The sequence below is a fragment of the Hyla sarda genome, chromosome 6 (genome assembly GCF_029499605.1).
Source record: "Hyla sarda isolate aHylSar1 chromosome 6, aHylSar1.hap1, whole genome shotgun sequence".
Lineage (NCBI taxonomy): Eukaryota > Metazoa > Chordata > Amphibia > Anura > Hylidae > Hyla > Hyla sarda.
This window is the reverse complement of record NC_079194.1, coordinates 166,976,996-166,998,255: the sequence shown is the minus strand read 5'-3', so window position 1 is coordinate 166,998,255 and position 21,260 is coordinate 166,976,996. Positions and strand designations below refer to the sequence as shown.

Below are 21,260 nucleotides of genomic sequence, written 5' to 3'. Positions count from 1 at the left end.
CCGTAGCAAGCAACAAGTGTGTGCCCGGCTTCCTGTCATGCCCGTACACTCTGGAAACTGTCTCTATGTTTCTGGAGGATTGAAAGTCCTCCAGAACCATAGAGAGAGTTACCAGAGTGTAGGAGCATGACAGGAAGCCGGGCACACGCTTGTTGCTCAGTGTAGGATGGGCCCTCCTGTAAATGGCGCCCCCCTCTCTTTATAACGCGCTCCCGGTAATGACAGGACACAGCAGTGAGGAGGCGGCGTATCCCCATAGGAGCCACGGCTGTAAGGAGAGGTAAGCGCCATGTGCCTCCCTGCTGCAGGGAGAATATGCAGCAGGGAGGCGGCAAGTGTGAGAGTCTAGGGAGCCAATGCGCAGCCCTGGATTTCACTGTGCTCGCTCTCGCCTGTTTGATTGACAGGCGGGAGCGAGCACCGCAGTGACTGGAATTTCGACTCATTTGCCAGGCTCAAATGAGACGAAATTCTGTAGTGACGTCACTGCCGAATGCATTCGGCCACTAGGAGGGCGACCCCTAGTGGCCGAATTTAAAAGTGATTTTAAACTGGTTTAAAATCACTTTTTTTAATTAAACTATATTAGAGATATGTTGTAGTACTTAAGTACTACAACATATCAATTTTTTTATTTCATGACAGTGCCCATTTAACAAACCAGGGTGCCTCCAGCTGTTGCACAACTACAACTCCCAGTATGCATGTACAGCCATTGACTGTCTGGGCATGCTGGGAGTTATAGTTTTGCAACAGCTGGAGGCACACTGATAGGGAAACATTGATGTATGGGGTGTATAGTGTGTATATGTATTGTATGTGATGTGTGACATCGCATACAGTACTGTACAGTTTTTTTTAAATACCTTCAGGGGGGACAGAATGTCCTCCATTACGATCCTGCCGACTACAGCTCTATAGGAAAGGAAGGGGAGGGCAGCCAGCAGTTCATTGGATGCCTGCAGCAAGATGCTGCAGGCTATTGGCTATAGCTGCACTGGGGGGGGCGGGGCTTACACGGAGCTCACAGTGGAAGCCTGCGTGAGTTAGCAGGACAGTATGTGAGTAACAGGAGGCAGAACGGGGCACACGGGGCACATTAAACAACTATCTGTCAGATGCTGAAGTTGTCAGCGCTGTCAGATAGCTGTTTGTATGATGGCCCCGACACACAGCAGCATCATATGTCGATTCTGCCTTCAACATACGATGGACTCTGAGAGGCCATCATATGTTGAAATGATCATATGTCGGGGCCATCATAAGTCGGGGGGGTCACTGTATATATAGATATAGAGAGAGAGGTGTGTGTGTATGTATGTATGTGTGTGTGTATGTGTGTGTGTATATGTATATATAATATATGTAGAGAGGAGCAGCACACCTCAAGAGGTGGGTGCTATCGGTGAAAATCCTCGGTCACAGGATTAAGGTTAGATAAATGTGCAAGAAGACCGCAGCACTCCAAGATATGGTGAAAAAACGTGAAGAAGTGTTTATTCCATCAAGTTTAAAAAAGGGCAACATTTCAGCTGCATACAAGCAGCCTTTATCAAGCAATTACACAGTGTTACTGGAGGCATATAAATATGGTGGATATCGTGACATCACAGTGACCTCATGCATTTGCATAATTACCAAAACCAAATTGAGATCACAAGATCAATATAATTACAATGAAATACAACAGTGCAGTGCAATTGACACTCATATATAGCATAGCTGGTGTACAAGATTGCGTGAATACAGTGTAAAAAGAACATATACAAACATAAATAAAACTCACAGTGACGGAAGCTCTGGGCGGGACCTGCATGATGCCGAATGGCAGCGCCGGCAGCGTCATCACTCAGTGACAGACGCAGGCTCGGAGCGCACGGAGAAATCGGAAGCTCAAGAGCTCAACCGGAAATCGTAAGGTCAGGCATGCGCGGGAATGCCGGATGGGTGGGACACTTCTGGCTGGGGCACTACTCATGCCACTCCCCAAAAAATGGGGCCTTCTAGACACGCTGTCTCCCCGTTTACCACGGGATACAGTCTGTTCTCCATTTGTCAGATCCCGGGACTTCTCTATTCTTGGTACCTGGCACACAACCCATGGGAGTCCAGATTGCTGTGTCCGTATACATGGTCTCTTATGGATGGTTCGATCCTGCTAGCAGAACGGTTCTTATTTACCTATACAGTTTTGCGCCATTAGCATGAGCCATCTGTTATTCCAGGTTACACATGTGCAAGTTGAACAATGCCTCTTCCTCCAATTAATTATGTTCCTAATTGCCCATACCTTTAGTTTCTCATAATTTCTTTTTATCATTTCCACCGCTTTATTATTTCACTTATATTCTAATTTATTAATTTTTTCACTTACACTTTCATTCTCGTTCTACCCTACTCACTTTTCTTCATTCTTTACACACTCACTCCCACTTTTTGTTTTTATTTCTTTTTATCCATCCATCCATTCTCTTTTACATATTGCCCTTAGTTCTGCCCATCACTGTCATGGCTGCGGAGTCCATCCGGCATTCCCGCCCATGCCTGACCTTACGATTTCCAGTTGAGCTCCTGAGCTTCCGCTTTCTCCGTGCGCTCCTAGCCTGCATCTGTCACTGAGTGATGACGCTGCCGCCGCTGCCATTCGGCATCATGCAGGTCCCGCCCAGAGCTTCCGTCACTGTGAGTTTTATTTATGTTTGTATATGTTCTTTTTACACTGTATTCACGCGATCTTGTACACCAGCTATGCTATATATGAGTGTCAATTGCACTGCACTGTTGTATTTCATTGTAATTATATTGATCTTGTGATCTCAATTTTGTTTTGTAATTATGGAAATGCATGATGTCACTGTGATGTCACGATATCCACCATATTTATATGCCTCCAGTAACACTGTGTAATTGCTTGATAAAGGCTGCTTGTATGCAGCTGAAACATTACCCTTTTTTGAACTTGATGGAATAAATGTTCCTACACGTTTTTTCACATTAACTTGGAGTGCTGCGGTCTTCTTGCACATTTATATAGATATAGATATATAGCAACAGGAGAATACAGCAGCACACTGCTAGCACAAAGATATAGATGAAACATGAGTATATAGATAGAACATGAAAAGCTATACAGCTGTGATGCAATAAATGAAGATATGAAATTATGAGGTACTTAGCTTGAAAACTTGGCGCCAAATAGCGTGGACCGTCCCACCGCGGTAAGGTGACCTAATTCTGGGATGGACCCTACACTGTGAATATGCCTCTGTGTGAACAGTACAGCAGGCATTGCAAGGTCTGAAACATCCAAGGCACCTAATATACACCTAATAGAGGTGGGTGGGGTGCAGGAGCCAACATGGAGGAAGCCACTCCCCCGTATGTGTAATACAACCAAAGAATAAGTTGGCCAGCACTATTAATTCCAAACTATTGTAAAAACCTGGCTTGCAGGTGCAGGCTGCTGGGCTAAATATACAGCAACAGGAGAATACAGCAGCACACTGCTAGCACAAAGATATAGATGAAACATGAGTATATAGATAGAACATGAAAAGCTATACAGCTGTAATGCAATACTCATACGGGGTATTACACATACGGGGGAGTGCCTATCTCCATGTTGGCTCCTGCACCCCACCCACCTCTATTAGGTGTATATTAGGTGCCTTGGATGTTTCAGACCTTGCAATGCCTGCTGTACTGTTCACACAGAGGCATATTCACAGTGTAGGGTCCGTCCCAGAATGAGGTCCCCTTACCGTGGTGGGATGGTCCACGCTATTTGGCGCCAAATTTGCAAGCTAAGTACCTAATCATTTCATAGTTTCATATCTTCATTTATTGCATTACAGCTGTATAGCTTTTCATGTTCTATCTATATACTCATGTTTCATCTATATCTTTGTGCTAGCAGTGTGCTGCTCTATTCTCCTGTTGCTGTATATTTAGCCCAGCAGCCTGCACCTGCAAGCCAGGTTTTTACAATAGTTTGGAATTAATAGTGCTGGCCAACTAATTCTTTAGATATATAGATAGATCCATAGAAGAAGAAGCGGCTCTCCAATTAAATTGTGATAATGTGGATTTATTCACCCATCAAGTCAGAGGTGCTACGTTTCGGTCTACACCATGAGACCTTTTTCAAGTATCATTGTGTAGACCGAAACATAGCACCTCTTTTGACTTTGACTTGACTTGATGACATAGCACCTCTTTGACTTGATTATCACAATTTAATTGGAGTGCCGCTTCTTCAAGTCGTGGGATATTGAGTCACATCCCTAGGAGCAGAGCACCCACGTGGACCTAGAGTCCCTATCACAGTGCCGGTACCTTCCCAGAAGCTGTTTTTTATATATATATATATATATATATATATATATAATATATATATATAATATAGTCAGTATGAAACTGTAAACCATCAGGGAGATTCGGAGATCCATGATGCAGAGTGCGCAGTGGAAGCGAGGCTTGCATCGCAGGGATGATGCGGCGGAAGATGTAAGTCCAGTTTGTGCATCAATGCTGAGCAAAGCTTGTAAAAGGAAGCAAAGTGAACAGAACCTGTAGGACTAAAGAGATTAGTATGCCTTCAGAATAGAAGGATCGGGGCCGGGAGTAGCGCTGTATGGTGCGCGATATGTGATAAGATTAGTTGTATCCAGCGTGTTTATGGTCACGTGAGCGGAACAGCCGCCAATGGGGGAGAGATACATCATAGGTATAGTAAATAAAGACACATGGCTAGTGATCATGTGGTTCAAAAGGACTAATAGGGGAAAAGTAGTAGTTCATAGTGGACTTTGAATGGCAGTCAGAAGTTGTACGTGAACCAATAAGGGAATAAGTGGACTATGGAACGGCATCTGAATCTAGGAATGCTGAACACCACTGAAAAAGTAGGTAAATAGAAATAACAGAGACACCTACTTGTCGGAAGTATAAAGATGGGAATTACCATGGATGTTAATTCGGATCTGAGGGCATAGAGTAGTTAGTAATACATACAATATGAAATATAGCTTAATATGATATAGTAAAGCCCTCGGGGGAGGAAACAGGGAATCAGACAAGAGAATATGTATATATAAATTATATGTAGGGATGTCCCGAGTACCGATACTTTAAAAAGGTATTCCAGGAAAAAACTTCAATAGTAGGTAGTATCCCCTTGTAGGTAGTATAGTTGCAGACATTAGCAACAGCGCCCTGTAGACAGCAGCCCCCCTGCAGACATTAGTAGCAGCCCCCCCTTGTAGCCAGCAGGACCCCCCCCCCCTTGTAGCCAGCAGGAGATAATTGATAAATAAAATGTAAAAAAAAAAAACTGAAATAGTATATGTGTGTGTGTATGTATGTATGTGTATAGAGAGAGAGAGAGAGTGTGTGTGTGTGTGTGTATATATGTGTATGTGTGTGTATATATATATATATATATATATATATATATATATATATATATATATATATATATATATATATATATATATATATATATATATATATATAATATATATTTTGGCAGCTATGTGGCACATTCAATGTATTAATTTAAACCAAGTGGGGTAAGATAACGTAATTTGAAGATCCAATAATTTTCTCTACATTTTAATCGTTCGGATCTATTATGTCCTTCAGAAATGTGTTCAGTGGGAGGGATTATAAATTATTTAAAACAACCGTTATGATGAACAGTGGTGTGCTGGGAAACACTATGTAGAGGAAAGCTTGATGTTACATTGCTCCTATGCTTATTAATAAAGGTTCTCAGTCTCTGGGAAGTGTGTCCTATATATTGGAGGCCACACGTACATTCAATTAAGTATATAACAAAAAAGAGGAGACACAGTGGAGAAAGGTGATTATAGCATATTCTTGTTTGGTGACTGGAGAGGTAAATGAGTTTTTTTTATGTGTTATATTGTCACAGCACTTGCAACGTGAATGTCCACACTTGTAGGCCCCTTTAAGGGGGTTACAAGAAGATGAGACAGATGTGACTACTAGTTTTTGGTTTTTAAAGTGGCTTTGCGCAAGAATATTTATTAAAGTGCGAGCCTTTCTAAAAGTGACACGAGGTTTAACTGGTAGAATAGGACTTAAAAAAAAATGATCTTGAAATAAAATAGGCCAGTGCTTCTTCAGAACTTTTGCAGTGATCTTTGGAGTATGTACTAATAAAATTACATTGCCAGAACCTATCTTCATTTTGATGCTTCCTAAGTAAAATGCACTCATCTTGTGTAAGCGTACTAGCTCTTTTGATGGCACTTCAATAAGCGGTTTGGGATATTTCTTTGCTTGGAACCTTTTGGCTATTGCCTTACTTGGTTTGTTGTAATCCTCGGTGGTACAACGATGCCGTATCCTTTTAAATTGTCCATAGGGGACATTTACAAGCCATTTGCGGTAATTATTACTGTTAAAATGCAAGTAGCTATTACTGTCTACTTGCTCGAAAAAAGTTTTTGTAGTGATGTTTGTTGTGTGGGTCACTACTAAGTCTAAAAATGGAACATTGTTTGGAAAGATGGTTTGGGTAAAATTCAGACCCCAATTATTAGAATTAAGTGCATCTCTATAACGTTTGTAAAACAGGCAGTAATGAAATAGTGGATGGTTGTAAATAACATTAATTTCGAAGAGCAAAACAAGTCAAAACAAGTACCCCTATGTTGTTCAAAAATCTCTTGATTAAACTCGAAATAGTTATGCTTAAGAATAAACATGATGGCTTCCAGGACAAAGTTATTTTTGAGAAAAAGGAATGTCGGAGTCCAGAGATAGAAAATAATAAATGGCTTAGACTCCTAAATCGTGATCGATTACTGTATATAAGGAGGCGATGTCCATGGTGACAAACACTCCTCCCAGGGTACTTGTTTGATTGCGCTAATAAAATCTGCTGTCTTTTTAAATAGGATGTGAGGGAGAGAACATGTTTCTGAAGTAGAATATCTACATAATGAGTAATGAGATTACATGTCACTGAATTTATACCAGAGAGAGATGTCACATATGGACTTTCTTGACTCTTTTGTATCTCTGGCTATCATCAATACATTTATTTAACTCTATACAATCAATCTTATCTGACCTGCTGAGACTACATAAGAGAGATGGAAAGGCCTTCCACTTCTAATAGATAAATTAAAGGTGGACTTATGCCATTTGACATGTGATTGCCCAGTAGTACATATGTTTTGGATAGTTACTGATGTCCTTACACTTGTTATTCCATCCTTGATGTACTGAAAAGTGGTCACACCATCTTCCTTTTATTAGTGAAACAATATTTCCTGCAAAGAAGGCCATAGACCTTAAGGGCTCATGTACACTACGGAATCTCCAATGAGAGGGTGCGGCACCGTAATTTCTGAGTGGAATTCCTGAATATATTTTCCGAGCTGAAACCGTAGTGTTAGTAGACCCTATGTGGTTGGATAGGAAGCCACTGAGAAACCTGGTTAATATGATTGTTCCTAATGAAATTCATTATTTTATTGATAGGAATTAGGAAATACTCTATAATAAAAGTTTGAGAAATGTGTAGGTGTTTCCTTTTTAACCATAAGGCTAGGTTCAGACTACGGAATCTCCGGGCAGAAAATTTCCGCCCGGAGATTCTGGGTGTGGCCAGTGCTGACAGAATCAGTCGGCGCTAGGACCGCACGGACACTGCAGTCTCCAATAGACTGCAATGTGTTCCGCGAGTATTTCCGCCTTAAGATTGAGCACCGCCATTCTTCAGGCGGAAATTTCCAAGCGGATTTTCCGTTCACAAATTCCGCTTCACAAATTCTGAAGTGTGAATTTATGAACGGAAACCCATTCACTACACTATACATTTTAGCAAGCGGAATTTCCACCTGCAATTTCAAAGCGGAATTGCAGGCGGAAATTCTGTAGTCTGAACCTAGCCTTACTGTTATGTTAACTAGTAATACCTGAAATTTTGGCTCAAATTTTATTGGATTTAATGCCCTTGATTTTCACACCCACATCACTACATCTTCATGAGAATTTTATTGTGTTGTGTGAAGTTAGTATTTGATTTATTTAGTTCTTACGTGTCTTGTTAATGCAGGCACATGTGCTATAGTTTACTTATATAAGTTGAAGTAAAGGTTTTTAACTATTTTTTTTCCATAAAACAAGTTTAAAAAAAAACCTTTTTCCCTGGCAGCAAGAAGAGAATGGAAATATGCTTTTTATAAATATTACAAAGTTTCAGAATGTTTTGTGTTGTAATGTATTATGTTTCAGGCTCACCTCATCATTTTGCAGTCACTGAAAATCAGTTGCTGATTCCTGCCATGCAAAATAATACTAGAATCCTAGTTTGGGCATTACCATGTATCAATGTTCTGGCTGTTTCTGGAAAAGCTGCATAGCATCACTAACTGTCCCCATACGGGTTGCCACCCAAATTTTCAAGCCTCCTGAATAGGTGTGTGTGTGTATAATATATTTGCATAACTAGATATACTATAGAATGTTGGAATAAAACTCCTCCATTGGCCATAGTGGTTGTTAGCCAAGTTTTGCAAAAATAGTTGGTGTGGACATGTCTAGAACTGTTTATGTAATCTCCTACATTATTTACATTTGTAATATGAAAGTTGCTACTGCAGATTAATTTTTTTTTTCCTCCATTTGCTCCTAGATTCTGTCAATCATGGAATGTGTACATGTGGAGGACACCAGGAGGCAGAGTATTACAGAGGTAATACACAGGTAAAGAGCAACATACTGAATGTGACATCTTCCTTTCTGTGTATTAATTCCCTCTCCCCCCATGTCTCTTTTAATGTGGGTCTTCGTGCAGTCCCTCAGCCAGTCTCCACCTCGATCTGCGGACACCATCAGCCGTGACTCTTCTGAATCCAGCCTCTCCTCACTGTCCACCAGACAAGATGACGTCAAAAGCAAGTATAAAGATGTAAATGTCTAGTTTCATAATGTTTTTTAACTTCACTTTGAATATATAGCAATAATTCGCCTAATCCAGTATCATGGGATCTGCTGGATTATGAGACAGTCATAGAAAAGTGTATAGCATAGTACTTGTAGCTTCAACATTTAGTAATACAAGGAGCATATTATAAAATGTTGCAAAAAATGTTCTAATACGATGGCCCTCATTTACTCTTGCAAACCCGACATGTTTTGTCAGGTTGTGCGCCAGATTCTGTCTCATTGCGCCAGAAATTCTGTCTGCGCCAGATTTTGCGCCAGAATTGAAAAAACCCCGACTAACTCTCCATTTTGCTAAGAAAACTCCAAAAAAGGGGTGTGGTCCCGGGAAAAAGGGGCATGGTCTCTGAAAAGGGGCGTGTTCCCAACATTTTCAAAAAAAAAAAAACATATTTACTAAGGTTTCCACAGAAAATGTGGAGGATTTGAGCTGAGGAAAACTCGACAGATCAGAGCATGTGTAAAAAAAAAAAAAGCAAAATGTAGGGAAACCTTAGCAAATACTGTGGAAAATAAATTGTAGGGAATTAAAACCCACAAAGAAACCTACACTCCACTCTTAGTAAATAAGGGCAAATGTGTTTTAATATTAAATTCATAATTTGGTCCTCGCACCTAGGTTTTTGTCAGCCCTTTCCATTAAAAATATTGCCCTAACAGCAGGGCTCAAGTCCTGCAGGAACATATAGGAGCAGTATTCTGTACTTTTTCACAGCAGGAATGCCGTTTCCTTTAACAGGACCAGGTACTTCGAAATCAAGGGAGTAAAGAGAAATGACAGAAGGCAGGGGCTAAGGAAAGTCGCTCCTTCTATTCACTGAAGTGCCACCCTCACCAAGTACCATTTATCACAAGGTCGTACAGACCCTTTGTTATGATGGTGCCTGTGCTGCGTGCACCACTCCCAATATGTCTGTGTCCTGACACTGAGCCAGGGCACATTCTTAGTTGTGAGAAGTAGTGTAGACTCTGCTGCAGGCAAGGTTTTAAAGGGGTACTCCGGCGCTATGACATCTTATCCCCTATCCAAAAGATAAGGGATAAGATGCCTGATCGCGGTGGTCCGGGCACTGGGGACCCCCGTGATCTTGCACGCAGCACCCCGTTAGAATCAGTCCCGGAGCGTGTTCGCTCCAGGTCTGATTACTGTCGATCACGGGGACGGAGCATTTTGATGTCACGGCTCCACCCCCGTGTGACGTCACGCCCCGCCCCCTCAATACAAGCCTATGAGAGGAGGCATGACAGCTGCCACGCCCCCTCACATAGGCTTGCATTGAGGGGGCGGAGCGTGACGTCAAACGGGGGCGGAGCCGTGATGTCACAATGCTCTGGGGACTGATTCTAACTGGGTGCTGCGTGCAAGATCACGGGGGTCCCCAGCGGCGGGACCGTCGCGATCAGGCATCTTATCCCCTATACTTTGGATAGGGGATAAGATGTCTTAGCGCCGGAGTACGCCTTTAATGCTGTAGCTGTAGTACTGCAGAACAGATAGTATAGCAGTACAATCTGCAGTACTGCCTACAAGGGGCAACTATCTAGGGGGGATCTACCTACAAAGGAAAACTATCTATAAGGGAAACTAACTATAGGGGGCAGCAATCTACAAGGTAAATCACAATCCTGTAGTTATGTCTATGACCAATACCTAGTACTGGTCTGGTTATTTTTATTACATGGGATAAGTGCGTTAATGTTAGCGTTGTACTAGCTGTGCAAAATATAACTGGCAAAATAAATTAAAAACATGTTTAACCCCTTAAGGACTCATTGTGGCGTTAAAGGAGTAGTCCAGTGGTGACTCAGTGGTGAGCAACTTATCCCCTATCCTAAAGATAGGGGATAAGTTGCAGATCGCGGGGGGGTCTGACCGCTGGGGCCCCCTGCGATCTCCTGTACGGAGCCCCGACAGCCCGCGGGAAGGGGGCGTGTCTACCTCCGCACGAGGCGGCAGCCTACGCGCCCCCTCAATACAACTCTATGGCAGAGCCGAAGCGCTGCCTTCGGCAATCTCCGGCTCTGCCATTGAGATGTATTGAGGGGGCGTGTCGGCCGCCGCTTCGTGCGGGGGTCGACACCCGCTTTCTGGGCCGAGAGCCGGGGCCCCGTACAGAGAGATCGCAGGGGGCCCCAGCGGTCGGACCCCCAGCGATCTCAAACTTATCCCCTATCCTTAGGATAGGGGATACGTTTTTCACCACTGGACTACCCCTTTAAGAACTCTATTAAGGAATTTTTTGTTTTGTTTAGTTTTTTCTTCCTCTCCTTTTAAAATCCATAACTTTTATTTTTCCACCTACAGACACATATGAGGGCTTGTTTTTTGTGCAACCATTTCTACTTTGTAATGACACCTTTCATTTTAACATAAAATGCATTTTAAAACCAAAAAAATATTATGGTGGGTGGAAATGTAGAAAAGAAAACTGCTATTTTTTACATAGTGCACTTTATGGTAAAAATAATCCATTATCTTTATTCTGTAGGTCAGTGCGATAAAAACAATACCAGATTTATATATATTTTTTTATTTCAATAATTGTACTACTTTTTGATTGCTGTTTTATAAAAAAAAAATTCTGATATATGATGCGATTAAAAATCTGTATTTTTTTGTTTGTTTTTTTTACGTTTACGCGGTTTACCGTGTGAAATCATAAACATAAAATGTTAATAGTTTGGACATTTACGCACACGGCCACACCTAATATATGTTAATTTGATTTGATATTTTTGGTAAAATGGGGAAAAAAGGGTAATTTTATTTTATTAGGGGAGGGGATTTTATATACAGTGTGGGCCATTTATATGGATACACCTTAATGAAATGGGATTGGTTGGTGATATTAACTTCCTGTTTGTGGCACATTAGTATATGTGAGGAGGGAAACTTTTCAAAATGGGTGGTGACCATGGCGGCCATTTGAAGTCGGGCATTTTGAATCCAACTTTCGTTTTTTGAATAGGAAGAGGGTCATGTGACACATCAAACTTATTTAGAATTTCACAAGAAAAACGGTGCTTGGTTTATTGGAGATATGAAAGCTGAGCTGTGATTGGTTGTTATGGGCAAAATCTCTTCTATTTTTCTTTCACACAGTTTTATAATGCTGGTCCTTAGTATTTGGCCTCGTGGCTTGGGATGGAGCTTTAGATCCACTGACAGAGTCCTGTAAATGTGGTGGTTGTTCTCCAATCGGCCCTGTGCTGCTCATGCTCTGGGTTCCAGTGGGATTCATGTATCATGGCCAGGTCTCCACATCATAGCGGACTGGAGTTTAAAGTTCCTTGGATGTGTAACTCCTTGAATATGCATTTTCTAAACTCTTTCAGTATCCTTTTCGGATTTCCTGAACGCTAAGGCTACGTTCACACGATGGAATTTCCGTGCAGAATTCTGTACTCTGCCCCTAGACATCTGATTCCCTATCCAAAGTACAGGGTGGGCAATTTATATGGATACACCTTAATAAAATGGGAATGGTTGGTGATATTCACTTCCTGTTTGTGGCACATTAGTGTATGTGAGGGGGGAAACTTTTCAAGATGTGTGGTGACCATGGTGGCCATTTTGAAGTCGGCCATTTTGAATCCAACTTTTGTTTTTTCAATAGGAAGAGGGTCATGTGACACATCAAACCTATTGGGAATTTCACAAGAAAAACAATTATGTGCTTGTCTTTAACGTAACTTTATTCTTTCATGAGTTATTTACAAGTTTCTGACCACTTATAAAATGTGTTCAATGTGCTGCCCATTGTGTTGGATTGTCAATGCAACCCTCGAGCACAGGCTTCCAGTATCCATAGTTTCAGGTGCTGCACATCTCGTATCTTCACAGCATAGACAATTGCCTTCAGATGACCCCAAAGTTAAAAGTCTAAGGGGGTCAGATCGGGAGACCTTGGGGGCCATTCAACTGGCCCACGATGACCAATCCACTTTCTAGGAAACTCTTCATCTAGGAATGCTCGGACCTGGCACGTTCCCTGAGTTTTTCCAGCAAGATGGTGCACTACCACATTATGGGTGTCAGGTCCGAGCAGATGAACAGTTTCCTGGAAAGTGGATTGGTCGTCGTGGGCCAGTTGAATGGCCCCCAAGGTCTCCCAATCTGACCCCCTTAGGCTTTTATATCTTTGGGGTCATCTGAAGCCAATTGTCTATGCTGTAAAGATACGAGATGTGCAGCACCTGAAACTACGGATACTGGAAGCCTGTGCTAGCATTTCTCCTGCGGTGTTGCTATCAATGTGTGAAGAGTGGGAGAAGAGGGTTGCATTGACAATCCAACACAATGGGCAGCACATTGGACACATTTTATAAGTGGTCAGAAACTTGTAAATAACTCATGAAAGAATAAAGTTACGTTAAAACCAAGCACATCATTGTTTTTCTTGTGAAATGCCCAATAAGTTTGATGTGTCACATGACCCTCTTCCTATTGAAAAAACAAAAGTTGGATTCAAAATGGCCAACTTCAAAATTGCCTCCATGATCTCCACCCATCTTGAAAAGTTTCCCCCATCACATATGCTAATGTGCCACAAACAGGAAGTTAATATCACCAACCATTCCCATTTTATTAAGGTGTATCCATATAAATGGCTCACCCTGTACTTAAAGACTTTTTTTATTTTACACTTTAAGTCCCCATAGGGGACTTTTATATGCAATCATTTGTTTGCATTCACTGTATAATGCTATGCCTATGGCATAGCAGGCATAGCATTATAAAGTATTTTCGGCTATCCACTGATAGCCTGGCTACATCAGTGATTTTACTGCAGTTTACCTTCTCCACCTTTCTAGCTTACTGAACCCCTGCAATCATGTCTCGGGTTGGTAATCTCCTCTGAACTACAGAAGATTTTTACTTTCACTTTAGACATTTAGTTATTCGGCATTGCTCACAGCGACTAAAGGGTTAAATGCCAGGCAGCGGCGGGATCACCGCTGCCTGGCATAATCAGTGAGTGTTTGGCTACTGATGGTAGCGGACACTCACTTCTCTGAAGACGTCGGGGAATACAGGTATGCCCAGCGTCCTTAAAGGGTAGCTCCCACCATCCTATATTTTTTTTTCTGGCCCTGCCTATTGCCCATCTATCCCTATTATCCCTATTACTATATTAAAAATTACTTTTTGTCTACCTGGTAGCGTGCTCACTACCAGGCAGACTTGCCCAGCAGGCACCACGTCACTGATGCCTGCTGGGGCCGACACTTCCGCCCTTAGTTCATCTACACAGGGTGCCTCCAGCTGTTTCACCACTACAACTCCCAGCTTGCCCTGACATCTATTGGCTGTCAGGGCATGCTGAGAGTTGTAGTAGTGAAACAGCTGGAGGCACCCTGTGTAGATAAACTATGTTAGTGCCATGCGGCGCTACCCCGTTCCCTCCGGGCAGCGGCGGCAACGACATGCGCGGGAGGAGTGGCCGGGGAGCTAATGCACTCGCTCCCGTCTGTCTGATTGACAGGCAGGGAGTGAGCGCAGTGTAAATGAATTAGGACCGGGATTGCCCGGCCGCAATCATTCCGAATTCAGGCGTGACGTCACGCCATGCTGCAGCCGGCCACTAGGAGGGAGACTCCCTAGTGGCCGGTTTTCAAATGTAAAATTAACCCATAAAATGAAAAAATTGATAATGAAAATATATTCCAGATATGTTGTAGTACATAAGTACTACAACATATCAAAAAATAAAGTTGGTGACAGTGCCCATTTAAGTACCAGGGGACAAGGGCCTGCATGTACTCCCTGCATCTCCTTAACCACATCTCAAAAACCCTGAGATATATATATTATATAAATATATATATAAAAGGCTTGAGAATGGTGTTGTGAGAACACCGAAACGTCGCACTTGCCATTTCATGGAAAAAAGGTAAAAAGTCACTTTTTATTTTTGATATTTTGGAGTGCTGCAGTCATCCTTTTGTTCATATATATATATATATATATATATATATATATATATATATATATATAATATATGTCTGTATATATAGTGGGGAAAAAATGTATTTAGGCAGCCACCAATTGTGCAAGTTCTCCCACTTAAAAAGATGAGAGGCCTGTAATTTTCATCATAGGTATACCTCAACTATGAGAGACATAATTAGAAAAAAAAACCATAAAATCACATTGTCTGATTTTGAAAGAATTTATTTTCAAATTATGGTGAATGACCTTCAGAGAGCTGGGACCAAAGTAACAAAGGCTACCATCAGTAACACACTATGCTGCCAGGGACTCAAATCTTGCAGTGCCAGACGTGTCCCGCTGCTTTAAGCCAGTACATTTCTGGGCCCGTCTGAAGTTTGATAGAGAGCATTTGGATGATCCAGAAGAGTATTGGGAGAAAGTCATATAATCAGATGTAACCAAAGTAGAACTTTTTGGTAAAAACTCAACTCGTCGTGTTTGAAGGAGAAATAATGCTGAGTTGCATCCAAAGAACACCATACCTACTGTGAAGCATGGGGTGGAAACACCATGCTTTGGGGCTGTTTTTCTGCTAAGGGACCAGGACGACTGATCCGTGTAAAGGAAAGAATGAATGGGGCCATGTATCGTGAGATTTTGAGTGAAAACCTCCTTCGATCAGCAAGGGCATTCATGATGAAACGTGGCTGCGTCTTTCAGCACAATGATCCCAAAAACACTGCCCGGGCAAAGAAGGAATGGCTTCATAAGAAGCATTTCAAGGTCATGGAGTGGCCTAGCCAGTCTCCAGATCTCAACCCCATAGAAAACCTTTGGAGGGAGTTGAAAGTCTGTGTTTCCCAGTGACAGGAATTCTTCTCCGGGATTACACTTGAAAAATATGGTGCCGTAGCCTTCCATTAGTCTCCAGTGGGATTCTGCTGCACCGTTCACACTATGGAATTTCCATGGCAGATGTTGCGTCACATAAATTCCAGACCCCAGACTCCACCGAAAGAATGAATATGTTCGTTCTTTTAGCTGTATCTGCTCAGAAATGGATTGACGACTATTGAGACAGCAGGGATGTGGAAATCCTATCACCCGACGCCCGGGACATGTAGTTTCGGGTGCCGGGCAGGTGAATTTTTCATAGATTTAGCCCTGTATCAGGCAAGCATGGCCGGACCGACTTTTTATTTTTTTAATAATGCCTCACACCGGCGCTCAGGGCCTGCTCTGTACTCTGCGGCCCCTGGCGATCGCCGCGGCTGGCTATTAACCCTTTGGATCACCACTGTCAAAGTTGACAGCAGTGTCTAAAGGGATCTTTTAACCATCCCTGGTGGTCTAGTAGGGTGGATTCCCCTGTGGAGGTAGCCGGAGGGCTTACCTCTGCATTCATGGCTGCCCCCATAGATTTGTATTTGATTAAGCCTACCTTGAGCAGGCTCAACCAAATGAACACGGATCAATGGAGTTCAATAGATCTGAATGGTTCCACTTAAAAAAGTGTATTTAAAAAAATAAAGTTTAATAATGGTTTAAAAACATCCATTAACCCCTTCCATATTAAAAGTTCATATCACCCCCCTTTTCCATATAAAAATATGAAAACATAATAAAAATAAACATATTTGGTATTGGAACATAATCGTCCGAACTATTAAAAAATAACATTTTATATCCTGTACGGTAAATGGCGTTAACGTAAAAAAACAAAAAAAATTAAACAAATCACAGAATTGCATTTTGTATGTTTATTACATCATATCCCAGAAAAAATGAAGTGTAAAAAGTGTTCAAAAAGTCAGATCAATACCAAAATGGTACCGATAGAAACAGCATATTACGGCCCAAAAAATGAGCCCTCATACAGCCCAGTATACAGAAAAATAAAAATGTTATAGGGGTCAGGAATTTTTTAAAAGTTTTTTTAATTTTTTTTTTTATTCTAATTATTAAAACATGACGGAAACTAACCATATTTGGTATTGTTATATGTCATAATGTTAGTTTGACCACTAGGAGAATGGCGAAAAAAACAATTTGCATTTCACCTCACAAATATTTTTTTTTTTTTTTTGTTTCAGAGCATAAGTAATGGAAAAATGAAAGGTGTCATTAAAGTATACTTGGCCCCGCAAAAAGCAAGCCTCATATGGCTCTGTAGATGGAAAAATAAGAGTTATGGCTATTATAGGGCGAGGAGGAAAACGCAGAAACTAATAAAGACCTTATTTAGGTACTATTTTGGTTGAAATTACTTTATCTACCAGGACAAGAGGATTTTCTTGGGGGACAAATAGATTGTGTTCCGCTTTAGTCCCTTGGACAAGTAGTTTTTTTTATTTTTTTTATTTCCACACCCCTGGACAGTACATTTCCAAACGGCCCTAGTGCCAGCTTGTTTTGCCAGGGCCCGCTCTCCACCAGGAATACCTCTGGGCAGAGATTCCATAGTATGAGTGATCCTCATTATACCTTTTGGGGTTCTTTTTTTTTCCCCTATGGTTGTTTTAATTTCGGTAGCAATATGGGTATTGAGCCTCATTTGCAAATTAACAAACAGGCTGCTGCTAGGTCCCTTTTTAAGTAGTTGCTAACCATGAATAGTACATAAATATAAGAAACTTTTTGTAATATATCTGATTAGTTTAAAAAAAAAAAAAATTCTCTCCCTTATCTAAACAACCTCCCACTCCCCCAAAGCTCATCATTCGCTTTGAAAACATTCAACTAACTCTTCCTTTCCACTATGGTTCCATTAGCTTTTTAAGCCTGTAATTGTTGTAGAAACTAGATAAACATGCATAAACACCCTGGAGCTACTTATCCTGGATGAAATCATTTTGTAACTCTGCCAGGCCAAATACACCTTGTATAGTCAAAGGGTATATTAAGTGGTGCAATAGAAAGGCTGTGTAATGGCATTTAATTTGTGATACTTTTCCTTATCATCTGATATATTTGTCTTTCTCAGGTGGAGAAACTGTTGAGAGCCGTCTCTGATGGGGATCTGGAAATGGTACGGTACTTTAGACATATGAGGGGAGATTTAACAAAACCTGTGCAGAGTCAAACTTGCCCAGTTGCCCATAGCAACCAATCAGCTTGCTTTTTACATTCTTAAGAAGGCCTGTGAAAAAATGAACTGAAGATTGTGCACTTTTCTGGTGCACAGGTAATAGGGATATTTCAGCGCTGTCCACAACCAAGGTAAGTAGCTCTGAAATATCCTTATTACCTGTGCACCAGAAAAGTGCACAATCTTCAGTTCACGTTCCCTATGCCTAGCCGAGGGCGGGATAAGCTGCAGTCCTAGGTGGATGTCCAGGCGGAGTTTCCATCCCAACCTTCCGAAACGATTACGTGCCTGCTAGAGCGGTGTGCCTCTATAGCATCACCATCTGGTGAGTCTCTCCATTGTTAGGGGCTCACCTCCTTTTACTTATTGTCCTTCACAGTGGAGCGCTTTTCCATCCTTTTTATTTCTGTAAAAAAATTAAAGAAGCGATCTGATTGGTTGCTATGGGCAACTGGGCAACTTTGCCTCTGCACAGGTTTTGATAAATCTCCCCCCATGGTGTTCAGCATTTTACTTTTCAGTTAAACCTGAGAAAAATTATAGAATGTCCTCAAATGTAGATTAAAAGAGTTATCTTCTCAGAGGAAATGTAGGCCGGGAAAAGCCAGTAGCAAAGAAATGAGAGCACACACCCTTCTGATTGGTTACAGCGTATTCCTCATGTAGTTGAACAAATACATCAACATACCTAACTTTCATTCACCTGCCCAGCACAGTGCTCTAAAGACGTTCTTGTGGTAGGTGGTCTTATACATTACTGCATACATGAGACTTACAGGAAGAATTTATATTTTTCTGGACATCGGCTTTGGGACCCATACTTAATGATAATGCCACAAAAAGTTGACTGACATTTAGTTCCTGGTGCAGTTCCCTGACTTGTGTAATCTTGCCTGAAATCTATGTCAAGCAAATCTCACTGGGATTTTCATTATGTCAAGACATAACGTCATAACTCATATGAATTATGGTCAAGAAAAATTAAGTAATTCATGAAGGTCACATACTGTATTACAAACGGGGTGAATTTCACATTATTTAGGCCACCGTAAAAATAATACCCTGATATGAGTTCTTTGATGTTGAAGCGCTAAAAACTGCACTATAACAATATTAAATGTATGCAGATTTATTTATGACAGATAATAATGAATGAATATATAATAAACACAATGTCTGATATGAATATCAATGAAACATTAGTAAGTTAGTACTTGGTACTTAGTACTAGTAAATTAGTAAGTTACTACATTACAGTATAATAACTTCAAATTCAATTTCAATTAAATTCAATTACAGAAGTTGGTTCAGATCATATATGGATATTACTCTGGAAAGAACAACACCATATGATATAAAATGGCAAACACCTAGCTGCTAAATATATATAAAAATAGAATTGTTTTATAAATACCGTATACACTGCCCAATTCCGACACAATCAGCCAAGATCCATCCAATAAACTAATGGAGGTATGATATACCAGTGAGGTTATTATAATATTAGCATCCCATAAAGGTGGCATTCTTGACTAGAAATTCGTTTTTAATAAGTTAAAACAGTCACTTTTAAAAAGTTAACCATTTATTAACTCTGGAACCTGGGACATTTCCTAAGTTTAGACAAACTCTTGTTAGACTCCTAGCTAATTATATCCAGATACCTTGCAACCTGCATGGGTTCTACATCAACTTTGTGACATTTATAGCTTTGTCTCTCCAAAACAAATATATAATATCCTTTTTTTTTTTTTTTTTTTTTTATACAAAAAAAAAAACGCACATCTTGTCTTCTAAACTTATTCAAAATGTAGAAGACACAAGAAATCTCCCCTTCCACTGAATCATTAACTTCATTACTTTCCTCCAAAAGAAAATGCATTTCTTCCTCAACATCCTATTCTAAAAAGCCTCATAAAATTTTGGGGGGAGAACATAGAAAAAGGCAGATCTAGGCTCACAAACATCTATAAATTAGATCCATCCACTTAGCTGGAATTGAAAAAAAAAACCCTAAGGTGGACATGCCTGTGGCAAAACTAGCCTTGAAAACTGTATTTCCATCTCAAGACTCCTCTGCCTTAAAGGACTTTTATGGATAGGAAGGCAGATTCTGTGATGAAAAAATCACATTTGATTGCTGCATCTACCAGTAAAATATCTTTGTCTTCTTTCCCTGTGGCTAGAGCCCTCAGAATATGCTCATTCAGCTCACTCATGACTTAGAAGATGGTGTTACCTAGACAGGAAATACTAAAATCTTTGCCTATGCTTAACTCTGATTCACAGGTCAACTGTCTCAAACTAGCAGCAATGAGTATGCAAACCACAAATGCTGCTAGAAGAGCTCTCTGGATCAAGCTATGGTCAGGAGCCAGGTTTCCAAAAAGAAATTCAAAATGGATACCATTTGTATGCTAATTCCATGTCTCCATCCCCAAGAGTTATGTGTGAAAATAAATCTTAGACACATACCTTTATATTCCCAGCGCCAAATCTCTCACAAATTTTCTACGGTTCAACTTTCACAGCTTTTTTCTTTCAAGATTTTTTATGAAGGTAGTTGTGATGCAACTGCAATTCTCAGAAATCAGGGGATATTTATAATACCCTATTTAGACGACTTTTATAAAAGCCCCTTCAAGGGAAATCCTCGCAAAGGATCTCTAGATTGTTCGAATCAAGAAATCTCATCTGATTCCAACACAAGAAATCTGTTACCTGGGGTTTCTGCTAAATTCCAGAAAAATAACTATAGCTCTCTCCTTAAAGGATCAACAGCTTTAAGACAGCAGTCAGAAAGGCTATCAAACATGACATGCATGACGAAATGGGCAGCTGAGAGGATCTTAGGCTGCCTGATCTCAACAGTAAAGGCTGTAATTTGGCCAAAGCTCGTTTCAGGAAATTCCAAATGGACACCTTGAACCAGTGGTAGAGACACCTAAAAGGCCTGAATCAACATGACAATTTACCAAACTACAACACAAGATCAGTTCATATCAAAATCATATGTGGTATCGCCACGTGCGGAAATGTCTGAATTTAAAAAATTTACCGCTAATTAAACCACACGGTCAATGGCGTACACATAAAAAAATTCCAAAGTCTAAAATAGGGTATTTTTTGTCACTTTTTTCATCATGAAAAGATGAATAAAAAGCAATCAAAAAGTCAGATCAATACAAAAATGGTACCGACAAAAACTTCAGATCACGGCGCAAAAAAATGAACCCTCATAGCGCACTGAACACG

At 40.8% G+C, this 21,260-nt stretch overlaps 1 protein-coding gene across 7 annotated transcripts in view; it reads left to right on the top strand.

The window, feature by feature from the left end:
• ANKRD27 (ankyrin repeat domain 27) overlaps nucleotides 1-21,260 on the top strand; it is a 131,914-nt gene that overhangs the window by 85,538 nt on the left and 25,116 nt on the right. For 6 of the 7 annotated variants that reach the window (XM_056525725.1, XM_056525729.1, XM_056525731.1 and 3 more), the window contains 3 exons: nucleotides 8,672-8,733; nucleotides 8,824-8,947; nucleotides 17,901-17,945. In XM_056525725.1, coding sequence (XP_056381700.1) covers nucleotides 8,672-8,733; nucleotides 8,824-8,947; nucleotides 17,901-17,945 — 231 coding nt within the window. The remainder of the gene's footprint in view (nucleotides 1-8,671; nucleotides 8,734-8,823; nucleotides 8,948-17,900; nucleotides 17,946-21,260) is intronic. The other variant, XM_056525730.1, reaches the window with a different exon arrangement.